General features: G+C 51.2%; 1 protein-coding gene across 3 annotated transcripts in view; it reads right to left on the bottom strand.

Annotated features, from left to right (window-relative positions):
* Window positions 1–3,444: 3,444 nt before the first annotated feature.
* INTS3 (integrator complex subunit 3) overlaps window positions 3,445–18,275 on the bottom strand; it is a 91,020-nt gene continuing 76,189 nt past the window's right edge. For all 3 annotated transcript variants that reach the window (XM_082202095.1, XM_082202094.1, XM_082202096.1), the window contains 5 exons: window positions 15,013–15,180; window positions 9,596–9,696; window positions 8,640–8,712; window positions 6,451–6,607; window positions 3,445–4,667 (listed from right to left, as the gene is read on the bottom strand). In XM_082202095.1, the coding sequence (XP_082058221.1) occupies window positions 4,590–4,667; window positions 6,451–6,607; window positions 8,640–8,712; window positions 9,596–9,696; window positions 15,013–15,180 (577 nt within the window). In that variant the 3' untranslated portion in view covers window positions 3,445–4,589. The remainder of the gene's footprint in view (window positions 4,668–6,450; window positions 6,608–8,639; window positions 8,713–9,595; window positions 9,697–15,012; window positions 15,181–18,275) is intronic.

Genomic DNA, 18,275 nt, shown 5'->3' on the forward strand with positions numbered 1-18,275 from the left:
AATGTTAGCCGATTTGAGACTCCTTCAGGTAGTGATAAAGCGGGATATCAAATCCAAACTCTTCTTTCTTCTCCCGAATCGCAGCCCACCCACCCCCCCACTTCTCATCTGTACGGTTTGCAAAAGTCAGAATAAACCAGCTCTCTCCCTATAAAGAGGGGGGGGGGAGAAATGAGCTTTTCTTGCCCCTACCTGAAGATACCAGGGTTTAAACTTAGGCATATTTGCGTAGAAAGTACATGTTCTGCCACTGGGTCTCGTTTGGCCTGTGCCCTAGAAAGAAAATTGGGATTCTAGCCCTGGGGGTTGACTTAAAACAGGAAGAAAAGGAGCTTCCTGATACAGTAGATTAACTGCAAACAGCTCTCCAGAGTTTTAGACAGGTAACCTGTCTCACGGTCTACCTGCAGATGCCAGGAATTGAACGCGGGGCCTTCTGCATGCAAAACAGGGGTTCAAGACCCTTCCCTTGAAAAAGAATGTAAGGTTCTAGTCCTCATGTTGTTCTGAATAATGGGCAACGGGTCTTCGGGGTTCCAGGCGGGGGTCACTTCCTAGCCCTGTCTGCAGCTTGAACCTGGAGCCTTCTGCCTCTGAGTTTTGGCCCATTCCTAAAGATACAACGAGGCCCTCACGTTTCTGGATAAAGGGCCGATTTAAAAAGGAATAGAGGAATCTGCCTTATACCAAACCAGGCGCTTTGTCCAGCTTAGCTCAGTGTTGTCTACGAAATGGCACCGTCTCCATGCTTTCAGACCGAAGTTTCTCCCAGTCCTACCTGGAGACGTCGGGAATCGAACCCAGGACCTTCTGCATGCAAAGCATATGCTCAGCGGCGCTTCCCCACTGACCTACCAGCAGCGGGAAGAAAACAACCAGCCCTAACCTTTCCCCTACTTAAAGGCAGTTTGGGGGAGTTTTTTTGGTTCCCCTCCGCCTCTGGGCAAAGCTTCCTCCATCACTATGAGTTGCAGATGTTTTGAGGAATGGAAAGCAGGAACCGCAACAGAAATACCCACATTTCCGCCCTTCCCCTGCCGCCTCCTGAGGTGTTTCCAGCAGGCAGACATTCCTTGCAGTTTGATACAAATGACTTGCTTGGCGCAAGCCAGAACTCGCTGGGAAACTGGAAAGCTGCGGAAAGTGTGAAGCTTTCCCCCCTCGGCCGTAAAGCTAGAACTTCGAGCAAAAGATACAAGAAGAATCTTCTAGGTTCTGCAAGATCACATTCACCCGGTGCTATACCAGCCTGCACTGGCTCCCGGTGGGGTACAGGATCAGGTTTAAGGTGCTGGTTTTAACCTTTAAAGCCCTATATGGCCTAGGACCCTCGTACCTACGGGACCGCCTCTCCTGGTATGTCCCACAGAGGAACTTAGGTCTTCAAACAAAAACATCTTGGAGGTCCCAGGCCACAGGGAGGTTAGGCTGGCCTCAACCAGAGCCAGGGCTTTTTCGGCTGTGGCCCCAATATGGTGGAGCGCTCTGTCCCAAGAGACTAGGGCCCTGCAGGACTTGACATCTTTCCGCAGGGCCTGCAAGACAGAGCTGTTCCACCAGGCCTTTGGCCAAGGCACAGCCTGACCCCCTCCTTTGGCAATCTTCACAGAACTTTAGCCTAATGGTTGCCATCATTTTGAGTTGAATTAATTTTATAATGAAATGATTTTAGAATGTTGTACTATTTCATTGTTGTTAGCCGCCCTGAGCCCGGCTTCGGCTGGGGAGGGCGGGATATAAATGAAATTTATTATTATTATTATTATTATTATTATTATTATTATTATTATTATTATTAGGTGCTGCAGCCGATTTAAGAATGCAGGTTGAGCCAGGCTGGCCAAAGAGGCCAGCATCCTGCCCCTAAGGACCTAGGAATGTAGATAGACTGCCCCTGGAGCTGGAGGTTCTGTAAGAGCATCCAAAGAGCCCAGCTGCAGGATCAGGTCAATGGCCTGCCTAGCCCAGCATCCTGCTCTCTCACAGTGGCCAAATGCCACTAAGGACCTAGGAATCTAAGATAGACTATCCCTGGAGCTGGAGGTTCCATAAGGAACACATCAGGAAAAGCTTTCTGAGCGTAAGAGCTGTTCGACACCAGAATGGACTCCCTTGGGAGGTTGTGAACTCTTTTCCCCTTGGAGGTTTTCAAGGCCATCCGTCATGGATACTTGAGCTGAGATTTCTGCATTGCAGGGGGCTGGACTAGATGAGCTTTGGAGTCCCTTCCAATTCTACGATTCCGTGTTTCTAAGAGCATCAGAAGAGGCCGACTGCTGGATCGAGCCAATAGCCCAGTTTAGCTCAGCACCCTTCTCCCGCAAGCGGTCAAACGGATACCGCAATGGGTAGCCCATTATCGGGACCCAGGCACAAAAGCGACGCTCCACCAACAGCAGAGCTGGAATGCAGCCGTCGTGGCTGGGAGCTGCCGAAGCGATGTGGTAGGCGAACAAGCTCCCTGCCTTATTTACGACTCGGGCCTTGAACCCGAGCCAGCTCCGAAGAAACCGCTCCGGGCCAAAACCTCAGGAATGTAAGGCGATACAAACCGAGAGCTCGTCGGAGGGCGTGCAAAGCAAACAAGAAGTTCTGTCGCTCCAGCATCTCCCCGCATGGCACGTAGAAGGTACCGCGGTTTGATCCCACGCATCTCCAAGGCTGGGGGCGTGGTGGGAGTAGGTCTAAAAACCCCAGAGAGCCACTACCAGCCAGTGCAGACAGTAATGGGCTAGATTGACCAGTGGCCTGAATTGCCAAACTTCCCATGCCCCGATTTAAATCAGAACCACGGGGACTGAGTCCTTGTTTTGTTTTTAAGGGGAAGGTACAGAGCAAAGAAGGGACGCGGGTGGTGCTGTGGGTTAAACCACGGAGCCTAGGACTTGCTGATCAGAAGCTCAGCGGTTCGAATCCCCGTGACGGGGTGGGCTCCCGTTGCTCGGTCCCTGCTCCTGCCAACCTAGCAGTTCAAAAGCACGTCAAAATGCAAGTAGATAAATAGGTACCGCTCTGGCGGGAAGGTAAACGGCGTTTCCGTACGCTGCTCTGGTTCGCCAGAAGTGGCTTAGTCATGCTGGCCACATGACCCAGAAGCTGTACGCCGGCTCCCTCAGCCAATAAAGCGAGATGAGCACCGCAACCCCAGAGTCGGTCACGACTGGACCTAATGGTCAGGGGTCCCTTTACCTTTACAGAGCAAAGAGGTAGAGTTGAGCTGGGTTTAAGCCACTTCTGGTGGGAGAAACCTTTGCCTGAAACCTTGGGCGACCCCCTTCCGGGCAGCCAAATAACCCCCCCCCCTTTCATGCCGATTGTATGCAAGGAAAGGGACCCAGCTCTGGAAACATTAAGAGGATTTAAGACACCCCCTGCCCAAAGACTGCAACCCCACCCCCCACCCCTGCAGCGCGGCACACAAACACGAGTCCAAAACAGGTGAACTTGTACAAAAAACATGTTGACAGTTTTTATTGTCTCTTTTAAAAACCACTTAAAAATGATAATCTCTCAGTGGGTAGGCGGGGAATTAAAAATATAACTACCATCTCGTCTCGCTCGCCTGTCGCTGAGTCAGTTGCTCCCACCACTACCACCACCACTGCCTCCCCGTCCCGCCCCCCAACCCTGTGAGAGGTGGGTCTCAGGAAGGAGGGGGGCCGCTTCTCAAAAAGCTGGCCGGGAGGATGCGGGGCAGGGCGAGGGGGGGGGGCCTTCCTTCATGCTGACAGCCTAGCAGTCATTTCTTCGTATGGCTGGGGGGGGGTGTCGTTTTGAGGCAGGAACGGGGAAGCGAGGCTTATCCGGCCATCGTACGCGAAAGGGCAGGGAGGCCGCAGAAAGGAAAGCCTCCTTGCCCCCCCCCAACCTCCCCGGGAAGTGGGGTGGGGGGAGTGTTTGAGGCTTTGGGGTGGTTAACCGGAATGTTCTCTGTGTGGAGAAAATGGCCTTTCTTTTTCTCTCTCTGGAGGTGGAAGGGCACACACACGGCAAGCTTGGGGTTGGGTGGGGAGGAAGGGCCTCTGGCGCTGTGTGGGGGGGGGACGATGCCAGGAAAAGCCTGGCCCGGCTCCGAAATAACCCCCCCGCCCCTCCTCACATTTCAAGCTCCCCCCCAAGCCCAGCCCCACTCCCGGTTCTCCCCGCCGGAAGCAGCACTGACGGGAGTAACGCCGGTTCACACCATTTATTTACATTTCGGAGAGAAGAGGGGACCCCTCTCTCTGGCGCCGCTGCCCGCGGAATGAGGTGGCCCCCCGCGCCGCCAAGGACAGGCCTGAGGAAAACCACCTGCGTCCCCCCCCCGCCCGCGGCCACCGTACAAAAGGCGGGCAGGCGAGGATGGGTGGCGACGCCGGGGGGCAGAGAGTGTCTCGCAGGCACGGAGAGCGGGGCAGAGGCTGTAAGGGTGCCAAGGTGGGGGGGAAAGGGGGCGCCCGAGCGTCCCAAGTCCCGCCAGCGCCCCTCTTTAGAGAGCATTGTCCTCGCTGCCGATGGTAACTCCGGCCGGCCGCTCCAGATCCGCTCTCTGCCGCTGCCTGCGGTCACCCTGGGAGCCGCTAGCGACAAGGCGGTCTTGCCCGCCCCCCTCAGTCACTGTCCGAGCCAACTGCTGAGGAGCCTTTCCTCTTCCGCTTGGTGGGTTTGGGTTTCGTGTCTTCCTCCTCCTAAGAGCAAAGAAAGCCGTGTTTCAATGATATGTAAGTGGTATCTTAAACACCAAACGATCAGACTAAGGTGCACAAGGATGTGTCAAGTACCATATTTTTTATTCCATAAGACACACTTTTTTCCTTCTAAAAAGTATGGGGAAATGTCTATACGTCTTATGGAGTGAATGCGTGGTCCCTGGAGCCAAATTGCCCATGGGCGAAAAGCAGATCATGCTTTTTTTTTATGAAAGAGGGAAGTGGGTGTTGAAACAAAACCGCTAAGCAGCTGATCGGCAAGAGATCAGACGGAGATAAGGGACTCTAGCGATAAAGGAGGCTGCCTGGGAGGGGGGAGGTAAAGACAGTGAACTTGCAAGGAGAGGACACAGGAATACTAATACAAGCAATGAGGAGAGAAATTAGAAGAAAAGGAGGAGCAAAAAAAAACTGCTCCATTGTTTTAAATGTTTGCTTTCCTTCTGGGATTGTACCCCCAAGTGTGTTTTATAAGCTGGTCTCCGACCGTAATAAATTATCTGTCTGTCTGTCTACCAGAGGGTCTGTTTTTTTCTCTTTCCCCCAAATATGGTGGACATGTAAGAAATCTAAAGGCTCTGGGGGAATGATATGTAATGAATATTCAAATTGGTTATTCCTGAAAGTCCTGAAGCTTTTCTCTTCGGGATAATAGGGATGGAGGCCCCGAAAAAGATGGTTAAACTATTTATAGATGCAACAACAACAACAGCCAGAACCCTCTAAGCGCAGAAATGGAAAGGAGGATAAGTACCAGTCGGGGAGGAACGGCTTCAAAAGTTAACGGTCTATGCATAAATGGTGAAATGGACAGCAAAAACGAGAGATAAACGAGGCGAATGGTTCGTGGAAGAGTGGAGACCCTTTTCGGAATATTTGAAGAACTATTACGAGTCAAATGAAAACGCGGCCGGGGTTTGAATTATGAGCAGGGGAACAAAAACAAGGATAATTGAGATAGAGGATAATTGTATTGAAGTGTAATATAGAAAGCAGTAGGAACAAGATAGGAATAAAAACATTATGGAAATAAGGCTGGGTAGCCCAAATTTGAGAGAAAACAGAGACTGAAATGTAAGTAAATTTGTAAAACCTGTGAAAATCAATAAATATGAGAGAGAGAGAGAGAGAGAGAGAGAGAAAGAAAGAAAGAGAGAGAGAAAGAAAGAGAGAGAGAGAGAAAGAAAGAGAGAGAGAAAGAAAGAGAGAGAGAAAGAGAGAGAGAAAGAGAGAAAGAGAGAAAGAGAGAAAGAGAGAGAGAAAGAGAGAAAGAGAGAGAGAAAGAAAGAAAGAAAGAAAGAAAGAAAGAAAGAAAGAAAGAAAGAAAGAAAGAAAGCTTTGTTTCAGGGGGGTGGGAGAAACAAACTCTTTTCAGCCGAGTCTCACATTCCCTCGGAGGCAAACAGCCTTTCCACTGCTTTAATACAATTCTCCTGCATCTGCATTCCAGCCACGAAAAAGTCAAGGGGTTTCTATACATAGAGGCTGCTTTCTCCATGCACTAACGGGCATGATCACAGGCCAAGGGCACATTCCAGCCGGGCAAGAGCGCTCAGGGATGGTGATGGGAAAGTCCCAAGGGCCGGAACAGAGAGGTTGGGGGCCGCAGTTGGGGACTGGAGGTTCCCCGCTGCTGCTATGTTTATTTATGAAAAGCATTTGCGCACCACGATTTATACATCGCCGCATCAGGGCACCGTGCGGCAACAAAGCACCACGTGTACCCACATAACCCAGCACCTGCCACAAAGGCTCGGCTCACCGAGGCGCTGCTGGAGGCAGACTCCTCCTCGTTGTTGGCGGGCTGCGCCGCGTTCTTCCGGCTGCGGGGGCTGGAGACGGTGGCTTTCCGGCGGCTCTTTGGAGGCTTGCTGGAGGAGTCCTCGTACTCTTCGGCCAGGGAGAAGAGGTCGCTGAACCTGGGGAGGGGAAATGGCACAGGGTGGGGCCACGGGCTATGCAAGGAGCTCTGCACCCAAGAGCATTTTCAGGTTTGGGGGTGGCGGCAGGTCGGGGAAATGCCGGGGTCTCCCTTCCGCTCGACCCGGAAGCTGCGGCGAGAACGCTGCAGGATGATGAAAGGCCTTCAGCACCCCAGCTCAGAGATCCGCACCGGTTGTCAATTTGCTGTTTGTATACAGTCATATGCAATATACAGTATACAGAGGGACACGGGTGGCGCAGAGGGACACGGGTGGTGCTGTGGGTTAAACCACAGAGCCTAGGACTTGCCGATCAGAAGGTCGGTGGTTCGAATCCCCGCGACGGCATGAGCTCCCATTGCTCAGTCCCTGCTCCTGCCATCCTAGCAGTCCGAAAGCACGTCAAAGTGCAAGTAGATAAATAGGTACCCCTCCGGTGGGAAGGTAAACGGTGTTTCCGTGCACTGCACTGGTTCGCCAGAAGCGGCTTAGTCATGCTGGCCAATGACCTGGAAGCTGTACGCCGGCTCCCTCGGTCAATAAAGCGAGATGAGCTCAGCAACCCCAGAGTCGGTCACGACTGGACCTAATGGTCAGGGGTCCCTTTACCTTTACCTTATACAGTCATACCTCTTGTTACATTTGCTTCAGGTTAAATCTTTTCAGGTTGCGTCCCGCGGCAACCCGGAAGTAACGGAACGGGTTACTTCCGGGTTTCGCCACTCGCATATGCGCAGACACTCAAAATGACTTCACACGCATGCGCAGAAACAGCGAATTGCGACCCATGCAGACGCGGGTTGCGTTCTGCTCAGGTTGCAAACGGGGCTCCGGAACGGATCCCGTTCGCAACCAGAGGTACCACTGTATTTGCTTAACAATTTGGGGGCCTGTTTACGTGCAAGGCAGCCTTTAAGCCAACTTGACTACAGAACTGGCACCATCCCAGGTGCCATATAATACTCATTCCACATTGGTAAGCCATCAATCCTTTAGCGAGGTGGCACCTACACTTCGAAACTCCCTGCCGATTGACCTCAGGCTGGCACCTTCTTTTGCTGGGCTCTTTTCTGCGCTAGCTAAAAACATATTTTTTGTACAGGCAAGTCTGTTCCGATGGGCAGAACGTCGACACGTGTTTTAATCTGGTTTTTAAGCATATCGTTGGTTTTGATTAGTATTTCCTTGAACATCTTAAATTTCTGCTTTTGCTATTAATTTCGTTGTGTCGCTCTTTCAGGAAACCGCTTTGAGGTTGTTGGTTTTTTAAAAAACAACAACAAAGAAGTGGTGAATATATTTTACAAAATAAAAATACATAAGTGAAAGATTATGGTAAAAGTAAAGGGACCCCTGACTGTTAGGTCCAATCGTGGCTGACTCTGGGGTTGCGGCGCTCATCTCGCTTTATTGGCCGAGGGAGCCAGCATACAGTTTCCGGGTCATGTGGCCAGCATGACTAAGCCGCTTCTGGTGAACCAGAGCAGCGCACGGAAACGCCGTTTACCTTCCCGCCAGAGCGATACCTATTTATCTACTTGCACTTTGACGTGCTTTCGAACTGCTAGGTTGGCAGGAGCAGGGACTGAGCAACGGAAGCTCACCCCGTCGCGGGGATTGGAACCGCTGACCTTCTGATCGGCAAGCCCTAGGCTCTGTGGTTTAACCCACAGCGCCACCCGTGTCCCCATAAGTGAAAGGTTACTTGCTCCTTTTTCTGGTTTGCTTGCTTGGAGAGTGAAACAGCAGAAGCAGCAGGGCTCGGGGATTGTGGAACGATGCCACGCCACATGCTGCCCCTGCTTTGGGTAAGGGAAGCAAGTTCTACACCCTTCCCTCCCTCGCCCTACAAGCAAACCTCTGCTCGGTTCAGTCTGCAGGGTGAGACTTTCTTCTCCATCTCTCTCCTGCTCACTTGCTCTCCTCTGGAAAGGAGGGCACCCTCTTTTTTTCTGAGCCCCATACAGTACCAAGGAAAGCCTTCGCCCACGCCACCCCCCAAATGCAAGCACAAGGGACGGGCACTCACTTCATCTTGTGGGCTTCGTCGCAGCTGGCCTGGACGTGCTGGAGGGCCTGCAGGATGGGGGTTTGGCTGAAAACTGCCGGGGAATCGGAAGGAAAGAGGAGCAGCAAGTCAATGAAATGAAATTTTAAGAAAACATGGCAGCTTCACATCCTTGGAACATGCACATCCGAGAGGACCGCAGGATGAACGGCATAGATGGGGGGCTTTTAACACCAAGTCACTTGCACGCGTAAGAGCCCAGGCAATCTGCCCTCTGCCAAGTGAGACTCCTGGTATGGAATTCTTGTCTACACTAATGGATGGGAAGTCTCTCCCAGCCCCAACTGGAAATGCCATTGGGAATAGAAACTCTTTCTTCTTAGCTATTTTCCCTTCTTTTTTATTATATGATATAAATGTGATAAAGGGTCCCCCCCCCAATTATTTCTTCTCTGTTCTCTCTCTTTTTTTATACAATTTTGTTTGGTAAGGATGATGAGTATTCTACATTTTTCTTTTTTCTTCTTTTTTGATTCACTGCTTTTTATACATGTGTTTGGATTTTAGTGCTCCATGTGTTAAAAACCTTCAATAAACTTGAAAAGCATTAAAAAAAAAAAAGGAATCAAACCTGGGACTTTCTGCCTGCATTCAGCTACAGTCCTGCACTTACAATTCAGACAGGAGTCTAGTCCTCATGATCTTAAATAAGAGTGCTGGTTTAAACAAGAAACTGGCTTATACGGAGTCAGGCGTTTGGTCCACCTAGCTGAGCGCTGTCTACATCAGGCATAGGCAAACTCGGCCCTCCAGATGTTTTGGGACTACAACTCCCATCATCCCTAGCTAACGGGACCAGTGGTCAGGGATGATGGGAGTTGTAGTCCCAAAACATCTGGAGGGCCGAGTTTGCCTATGCCTGGTCTACATCGACTGGCATCAGCTCTCCGTGGGGGAGTCTTTAAAGATGCACTTACAGTTCTGTTTGGTGTTGGTGAGGTTCAGGCGGAGGTTGTCAAGGTGCTCCAGGATCTGTTCCAAGGTGAGCTGGGCAAGTTTGCTGCTGGAACTGCGCAAGCTGGAAGCAAAGAGCCAGAGAAAGGAAGGGGGGAAAGAGGGAGGACGCAGGCAGGGTCATTAGAAATGTCCTTCTAATGCAGGGGTCTGCAACCTTTAAGACAAAAAGAGCCACTTGGACCCGTTTCCGAAGGAAAAAAAAACTGGGAGCTGCAAAACTCGTCATTATAAAAATAACTTTTTTGTCACTTTTTTATTATTTCTTTGTTGGACCCCTCAGAATTACTCCTCCTCATAGAAATAAACGTTAAATTAACAAGTTACCTTTTTTGTGTGTGTGTGTGTGTGTGTTCTTCACTCCCTTTCAAAACAGTGACCAGCGCACATGCCCCCTTACAATGCAGTGACCAGCGTACATGCCCCTTACAATGCAGTGACCAGCGTACATGCCCCTTACAATGCAGTGACCAGCGTACATGCCCCTTACAATGTGGCGGGCGGGAAGGTGACGTCGGGACGGTGCGTGACTAACGCACGCACCGCCCCCATGCAACGTCACAGCCAGTACAGCGCCTGCCACAGTGGGGAGTGTTGGGGCGCACAATGCGCCTCCTCCCCTCGCTAGTATCCGCCCCGGAGCCGTGGCAAAGGTGTAAAAGAGCCATATGCGGCTCCGGAGTCGCGGGTTGCAGACCCCTGCTCTAATGGAACACAAGGGCAAAAGACTCAGAACCCTGGGAGCGTCTGCTTGCTTTCCCCTCCTACAACTTAAAACGAAAGCCCCAAGTATCTAGCCCTCATGAAGGCATGAGTTAAGAACATAAGAAGCACTTTGATGGCCCATCTAGTCCAGCCGCCTGTTCCCACAGCGGACACCCAGGGGCTGCAATGGAAGCATGCGGGGGCAGCCTGAGAGCAGCACCACTAGCAGCAGTGCTCTCCTCACTTTCAATTCTTAAAGGTAAAGGGACCCCTGACCATTAGGTCCAGTCGTGGCCGACTCTGGGGTTGTGGCACTCATCTCGCTTTATTGGCCGAGGGAGCTGGCGTACAGCTTCTGGGTCATGTGGCCAACATGACTAAACCGCTTCTGGCGAACCAGAGCAGGGCATGGAAACACCGTTTACCTTCCCGCCAGAGCGGTACCTATTTATCTACTTGCACTTTGACGTGCTTTCGAACTGCTAGGTTGGCAGGAGCAGGGACTGAGCAACGGGAGCTCACCCCGTCATGGGGATTAGAACTGCCGACCTTCTGATTGGCAAGTCCTAGGCTCTGTGGTTTAACCCACAGCGCCACCTGCGTCCCTCCAATTCAATTCTTAGGAGCTAGGGAAAAAACTGGGCAGGAACAGTAGCCGCCGTCCTCCAAGTATCTGCTTTCCAACTTGTCTGTGGTTTTCCCACTTGCTTATTTTGGCTTCTTATGTTTGGGGGAAGGGGCACTGTCCGTTTTTAAAATAAGCTCTGGTCCAGTTGCTTAGCGTTGGTGTTCGGACGCTGGAGAAGGAACTCCACTAGATGTCGTCCTTGCTCTGCGAATGTTAAGAAGGATCTCCTTGTTCTCTGAATGAATGGCTGCATGCCGTGTGTGTGTGTGTGTGTCCGTCCGTCCGTCCGTCCGTCCTGCTTTGGGAAATGTCTTGCCATGAACCCAGGAAGCTGCCTGGTACCACGCAAAGGCGATGCTCTAGCTCTGAGCTGCGGAGGAAAAGGTTTTCCTCCCTCCTAACACTAAGGTCCGTATAGTTAAAGCTATGGTTTTCCCAGTAGTGATGTATGGAAGTGAGAGCTGGACCATAAAGAATTGATGCTTTTGAATTATGGTGCTGGAGGAGACTCTTGAGAGTCCTATGGACTGCAAGAAGATCAAACCTCTCCATTCTTAAGGAAATCAGCCCTGAGTGCTCACTGGAAGGACAGATCCTGAAGCTGAGGCTCCAAGACTTTGGCCACCTCATGAGAAGAGAAGACTCCCTGGAAAAGACCCTGATGTTGGGAAAGGTTGAGGGCATAAGGAGAAGGGGACGACAGAGGACGAGATGGTTGGACAGTGTTCTCGAAGCTAGAAACATGAGTTTGACCAAACTGGGAGGCAGTGGAAGACAGGAGGGCCTGGCGTGCTCTGGTCCGTGGGGTCACGAAGAGTCAGACACGACTAAACGACTAAACAACAATAACAACAACACTAGGGGAATCTGATGAAGCTGGACATGGAAGGCTCGGGTGAAAAGACTTCTTCACGGGGCGTGCAAACTGCAGAACTCGCTCCTATGGGGTAGGAGCAACCAGCTAGGATGGCTTTGACAGAGGACGCGGTGGGGGCAGCGATCAAGGGCAGCTACTAGCTCAAGGCAGCGCCTGCGGTTCTCCTCCCACTCCTCTTATCCTCACAACCCCATGCGGCAAAGCTAGGCTGAGAGGCAGCAACTGACCCCAGGGTCACAACACTGAAATTCATGGCTGAGTACAAATTCGAACCCGGGCCTCTCCCAGGTCCTAGTCTGGCACTCAAATCACTGCACCACCGTAGGCGACCCTTGGCATCTGTGATAGGGACGCAACCTGTAGCCAGGCTCTGAGCAGGCAGAGCGAGATCAGAGTCCTCCTTTTTACAAGCAAAAAGGAGCCCTCCTTTTCCAGACATTGCATGGGAGGGCAGAGACGAGATCCAAAGTGTTGCTCCTATGAGGCAGAGGGAGATGGTGGAGGTGAGGGATAGCTCTAGGTTCCCGGGGGGGGGGACACGACCCCCTCCCGCCCTTGATCCAAGCAGAGAGCAACAGATCTGCCTTGCCCCCTCCACAAGGCAGGTGAAATCGACTCCAGGTAGCACAGAGAGGCCGGAGCCCTTCTCTCTGCATCCTTCCAAACCTCCCCCCCCCCTGCAAAAACTTCCACTTGGCTCTAATTGGGCTTGGGTTCCTGGCACAGGACCTGTCAGTCACCGCTGGGCTGCGCCCCGCAGGGAAATCTCCCAGAGATATTTCCCCGGGTTTGCAATGCAGATGCGAAGGCAGCTCAAGGAAGTGGGTCCAATTAGGAGAAGCAAAGAGAGCAGCTCTCTGCTCTCTCGGGATAAGACGATGAAAAGAGAAACATGATAGGAGGTGTGATTTTTGTCCTCGGGGAAGGGGTGGCAATGGAGGAAGCTGGTGGCTGCTTTTAGGTGCCTCACCCACGGCCCATATGCTCTCTTTGCATGCGCAGATTGAGGTTTACAGCTTTCAGTATTTTTTAAAAAAGATAAACAGGGCAAGCTTCTAGTCCTTATGACGGTGACAAGAGAGAGCATCACAAGATTAGGCCTGATATGCTTTTCTTGATCCACTCAACAACAAATGTTCACTGCGTGATTCTTGGTTCGGCTGCCCTCTCTCAGGCTAAATCAACTCGCAGGCCCATTGTGAGAATAAAACAGGACAGTCCTTTGTTATTATCCTCGGAAAGAAGGGCAACACAAGAAACAGGCAAATATGTATTGCAACGAAACCTCTACCTGTGTGTTGTATGGAGGATAAAATTATATGTACAGTAGTACCTTGGGTTAAGTACTTAATTCGTTCCGGAGGTCTGTTCTTAACCTGAAACTGTTCTTAAGCTGAAGCACCACTTCAGCTAATGGGGCCTCCTGCTGCTGCCGGGCCGCTGGAGCCCGATTTCTGTTCTCATCCTGAAGCAAAGTTCTTAACCTGAAGTACTATTTCTGGGTTAGCGGAGTCTGTAACCTGAAGCGTATGTAACCTGAGGTACCACTGTGGTTCCGACATGCAGCAAAATCTCTTTGGGTAGTGCAGGGGGGAGAGATGCTTTTTGAACATCCCTCCTGTTTTGTTTTAAACTCCTTGCATGCAGAAAGCTAGCACCTCAAACATGTGTGCCTTTTCCCTGGCACGCTGTCTTTCTAGGTGCAAGTTGTCATTGAGCAGATGGCCTCTGCCTGCAGCTGAGGCCCGCAGCCAAATACCCCACACAGGCAGGCAGGCAGAGCAGGAACTTGAACAGAGGTTGCCCATGTTTGCTGGAACTAACACAATAAGAGCCTTGCAGGATCAGGGCCAATGGCCTATCCAGGCCAGACTCCTGTTCTCACAGTGGGAAGCCCTCAAGCAGAACCCTTGAGTATTAGGGCAATTCGCCCCTCCTGTGGCTTCCAGCAGCTGGAATATCTGTCTCCGACTGCGGGACAAGAGCATAGCCATCGTGGCTAGTAGCCACTGTTGGCCGCCTGCTCCTCCTCCAAGGTTTGGATGGTATGCCTACCTCTGGCATGGAAAAGCAAAAGTACATGAAGGATTCCACAACCGTTTAATAAGAAGGTCACTGTTCAAAGTATGGGACCAGTTACAGATAGGTAGCCGTGTTGGTCTGCCATAGTCAAAATAAAAAAATTCCTTCCAGTAGCACCTTAAAGACCAACTAAGTTAGTTCTTAACTTAGTTCAGATCTGAACTAAGTTCTGATCTGAACTTACTTCTGATCTGAACTAAGTTCTGATCTGAACTTAGTTCTGATCTGAACTGATCTGAAGAAGTGTGCATGCACACGAAAGCTCATACCAAGAACTAACTTAGTTGGTCTTTAAGGTGCTACTGGAAGGAATTTTTTTATTCAAAGTATGGGAGAAATAGAAAGATTTACTAGAACCAAAAACACCCTGGTGGCTATCACCTACTGAAGCACTATCACTTAAAATATTGGTGGGCAAAGGAGAGCGGCCAATATATAGAGAGTTGCTGGCTGAACGAAAGGGAAAGTTAACTTTGAAAGAATATGATGAAGTAAAAGAACATCTTCAAAGCTGGCTACATCATAGACAATTAAAGGATATCTTTAAGGAGGATAATAAAAAAAGGCTTCTTATATTGGGTTTCCATATTCCAAAAGGAAGTGATAGAAGAAAAAACAAAATTATTTTAAAAAGGCATATAACGTTCTTTTGGAGTGGGAAACCAAAGATGAAGAAGTAAAACCGGTAATGATTAAATGGGCACAAGATCTAGGCCATAATATACAATTTCAGGATAGTCCAATCTGCTTTCAAAGCCATCTAGGCTGGCGGCCTGCTATTGCTGATGTTTTCGGATGGTGCAATAAAGTTTACGACGAGGTTGCCGGCTGTCGCTGCATCTTGTGGCGGCGAGTTCCACAGTTTAACGACGCCGACGGGAGCTGAGGTTTGCAGCAATTCCTGGAGGGTCGAAGTGTCCCTCTCTCCTGAGCAAGGTGGAGGGAACAGCCTTGTTCTTGCTGTTGGAAAACCCCGGCTGACCTACTGCAAAATCACCCGGAGATCGACCAGGAAGTAGATCCCGGTCTACCTTCCGCTCCCCCCCGGGCTGAAGCGACCTCCTCCTCCCTTCCCGGCCCATGTTTACCTTTGGCGTTTTCGGGGAAGGCTGTTGTTCTTAATCAGGAGGGACTTGATGTGCTCAGCCAAGGGGTCGTCGTGCTTGATGCACCAGTGCCGGAGGATGCTGGTGGTGAACTGGTCGTCCGGGTGGCACGGCCGGCTGAGGACCATCTTCACCATGTCTTCGCTAGGCCTGCGGCAAAATGCATGGCTTATTGTTACTCCTGGTTTTTGTGTTTTTCCAAGGGGCAAGAAAACCAGGAGAACGGGAGAAGACCCATGGTCATGATTTAATAAGAGAGCCTCTGGCTTGGCAGCGGAATGTGGCCCTCCAATCCTCTCTGCCTGGCCCCTGGGAGTTCTCCGCAGGCCACGCCCCTCACCAGACTCCGCCCCCTCAAACGCTTCTACTGTTCTTGGAACTCTGATCCATGTTTCTCGCTTGTCTGGATAGACCGACAGGGGCGTCTGCTTAGAAACCAGCCTACTGTACAAAGATAACCTTTATTTGAACTGATTTTATAATGAAATGATTTTAGAATGTTGTATTATTTTACAGTTGTTAGCCGCTCTGAGCCCAGCTTCTGCTGGGGAGAGCGGGATATAAATAAAAATTTATTATTATTATTATTACAGTGGTACCTCGGGTTACATACGCTTCAAGTTACATATGCTTCAGGTTACAGACTCCGCTAACCCAGAAATAGTGCTTCAGGTTAAGAACAGTTTCAGGTTAAGAACAGACCTCTGGAACGAATTTAAGTACTTAACCGGAGGTACCACTGTATTATTATTAGTTGCTCTGCCCACTTCTGCCTCTGGCCCCGCCCACCCGGCGGGCGGCCCCTGGGAAATTTGCCCATAAGGCAATGTGGCCCTCAGGGTGGGAAACATGGAGGCAGCAGCAGCCTTAGCTGATTTAAGACCTGGATCCTGGCCAGCCAACAGATATTCTGGCTGTCATAGTTAAGCCAGCCCAGCGCAAATCCCTTAAAAATATCCCACGGAGCCAAAGCCTGCCTCAAAAGAAGACCGGATTTTCCCAGCATGCCCCTGCGGTTGAACACGCAGCTGGGGAGCTGCCTGAGTTTTCCTCAAGGCAGCAGGAGGCGCTGGGCTCCGGGGCGCTGCCTTCCTTTCCTGGGTTCGTTCAGCGTGGCAGGTCAGAGAAAGGGAGAGGAGAGACAGCCTGCTCCCTTCCAGGCCCCTTATGAATAGAAATTAAAGCGCTCTCTGCGGGGCCATTGGCAAAGGTCACGCTGGGACATCGCAGCCTCCCTGGGGGTCCAAGTCGGGGAGCAGGAAGCACAGAACAGTAGCCGGTTTCGGGAGAGAAGTCGCAGAGGGAGAAGCTGGGAAAGCAAGGCGCTGGCGGATGCCTGGCCTCTGCCTGAAGAAGGGATTGCAACTAAAAAAAACTCTACTGGATCAGACAGAAAAAAAGCAAAACAAACCATCCTGTTTCCAACAACCGTACGCTGGGGGGCTCCAAGAAACCCAGAATGGACAGAGTTTATAGTACAGTGGTACCTCGGGTTAAGAACTTAATTCGTTCCGGAGGTCCGTTCTTAACCTGAAACTGTTCTTAACCTGAAGCACCACTTTAGCTAATGGGGCCTCCCACTGCTGCTGCACTATTTCTGTTCTCATCCTGAAGCAAAATTCTTAACCCGAGGTACTATTTCTGGGTTAGCGGAGTCTGTAACCTGAAGCGTATGTAACCTGAGGTACCACTGTCTTGTATTGCATGGCGCGCATGCTCTCTCTCTCTGAAATTAATGGAGCTTGATTCATATCAGTGAGTCTACTCCGAGAAGGACTACCACTGGCTACAACCCATAACTCCCCATCGTCACCTTTTGTCCTGCCACCTCCAATTCAGTTATGCGTGGACCCAGGGCTAAATTAAGTAGCAACTGAGTTCCTTGCTCATCTTGGGGGTCTTCAGAACTCTTTCTGCCCGGAACAGCGCCCCTCAGGGAGATGCAATCTGGCCCCTTTGCTGCCACAAAAATCTATCACTGGATGAGCGGGGGGAAAGCGATAACCTCCCCACCCCCAGCTTGTTTGCAGGGATTGGCTGAAGAGAGGGTCTGAGTGCCGGCACGTGAGCCAGCCGCATCTACCGTGACCCGGTGAAATAAAAAGGCTTTTAAATCTCGGCGTTTTTGCAACAGAAGGAAACTACAGCTCTCCGAAATCCGCACTGGAACCTGTATATGGAGATACAGAAGACCCAACAAAGCCTCCGGCTGCAATTATCAATGCCAGCCGTCGGAAAGGGCATGGGCACTCTTGACTGCTGTTTGCTTCTGCCTCCAGGCGGGTGTGCTGGGCCAGGGCAGACGATGTCTCGCCTTGCTCTAAGCAGCTGCGCAGGAAATTGTGAGCCAGCTCAGGTCAAGCCAGCGACGAGATAACACACCTTCCCCGGCGCTTGGATCGCCAATTAACATTTTGGAATTGCAAGTCGGGGGCGGGGAGGGAGCGCACTCTGCCTTTCGGCTTCTCATAGCTCCCCAGCCGCTGTGGCCACACGAACCCTGTCCATAACTCATTGCAATGCCGTCCACAGCCCTAAAGGGCGATTACACGGAGCGGGGAGGCGAGAGGAGGCAGGCGAGCGATTTGCTCTGTGTGTTTCTGAAATATAGCTTTAATTTCCCACACTCAGCTGCCGTGTGTCAGAAGTTTGGGCTTATTAAAAGCTGGAAGGCTCAGAGAGTTCTTCCCATCATGGGTAGAAGTTGCATCAGGAGACGGGGGGAATGTAGGAAGTTGCCTCATACCAAGTCGGGTGAAAACAATCCTGGAAATTGCAAAGCAGAACCTTAGGAGGGCCAGGTGGAGAGGAGTAGAGGTCCGTGTGTGGCCCTTGGTGCCCTGCCCCTGCTTAGGAACACACCCAGGAGAAGCATAGGTAAAGGTAAAGGGACCCCTGACCATTAGGTCCAGTCGTGGCCGACTCTGGGGTTGCGGTGCTCATCTCGCTTTACTGGCCAAGGGAGCCAGCGTACAGCTTCCAGGTCATGTGGCCAGCATGACTAAGCCGCTTCAGGCAAACCAGAGCAGCGCACGGAAATGCCGTTTACCTTCCCGCTGGAGTGGTACCTATTTATCTACTTGTACTTTGACGTGCTTTCAAACTGCTAGGTTGGCAGGAGCGGGGACCGAGCAACAGGAGCTCACCCCGTTGCGGGGATTCGAACCACCGACCTCCTGATTGGCAAGTCCTAGGCTCTGTGGTTTAACCCACAGCATCACCCGCGTCCCATAGGAGAAACATGG

This window comes from Podarcis vaucheri, assembly GCF_965113315.1.
Source record: "Podarcis vaucheri genome assembly, chromosome: 16".
Classification (NCBI taxonomy): Eukaryota; Metazoa; Chordata; class Lepidosauria; order Squamata; family Lacertidae; genus Podarcis; species Podarcis vaucheri.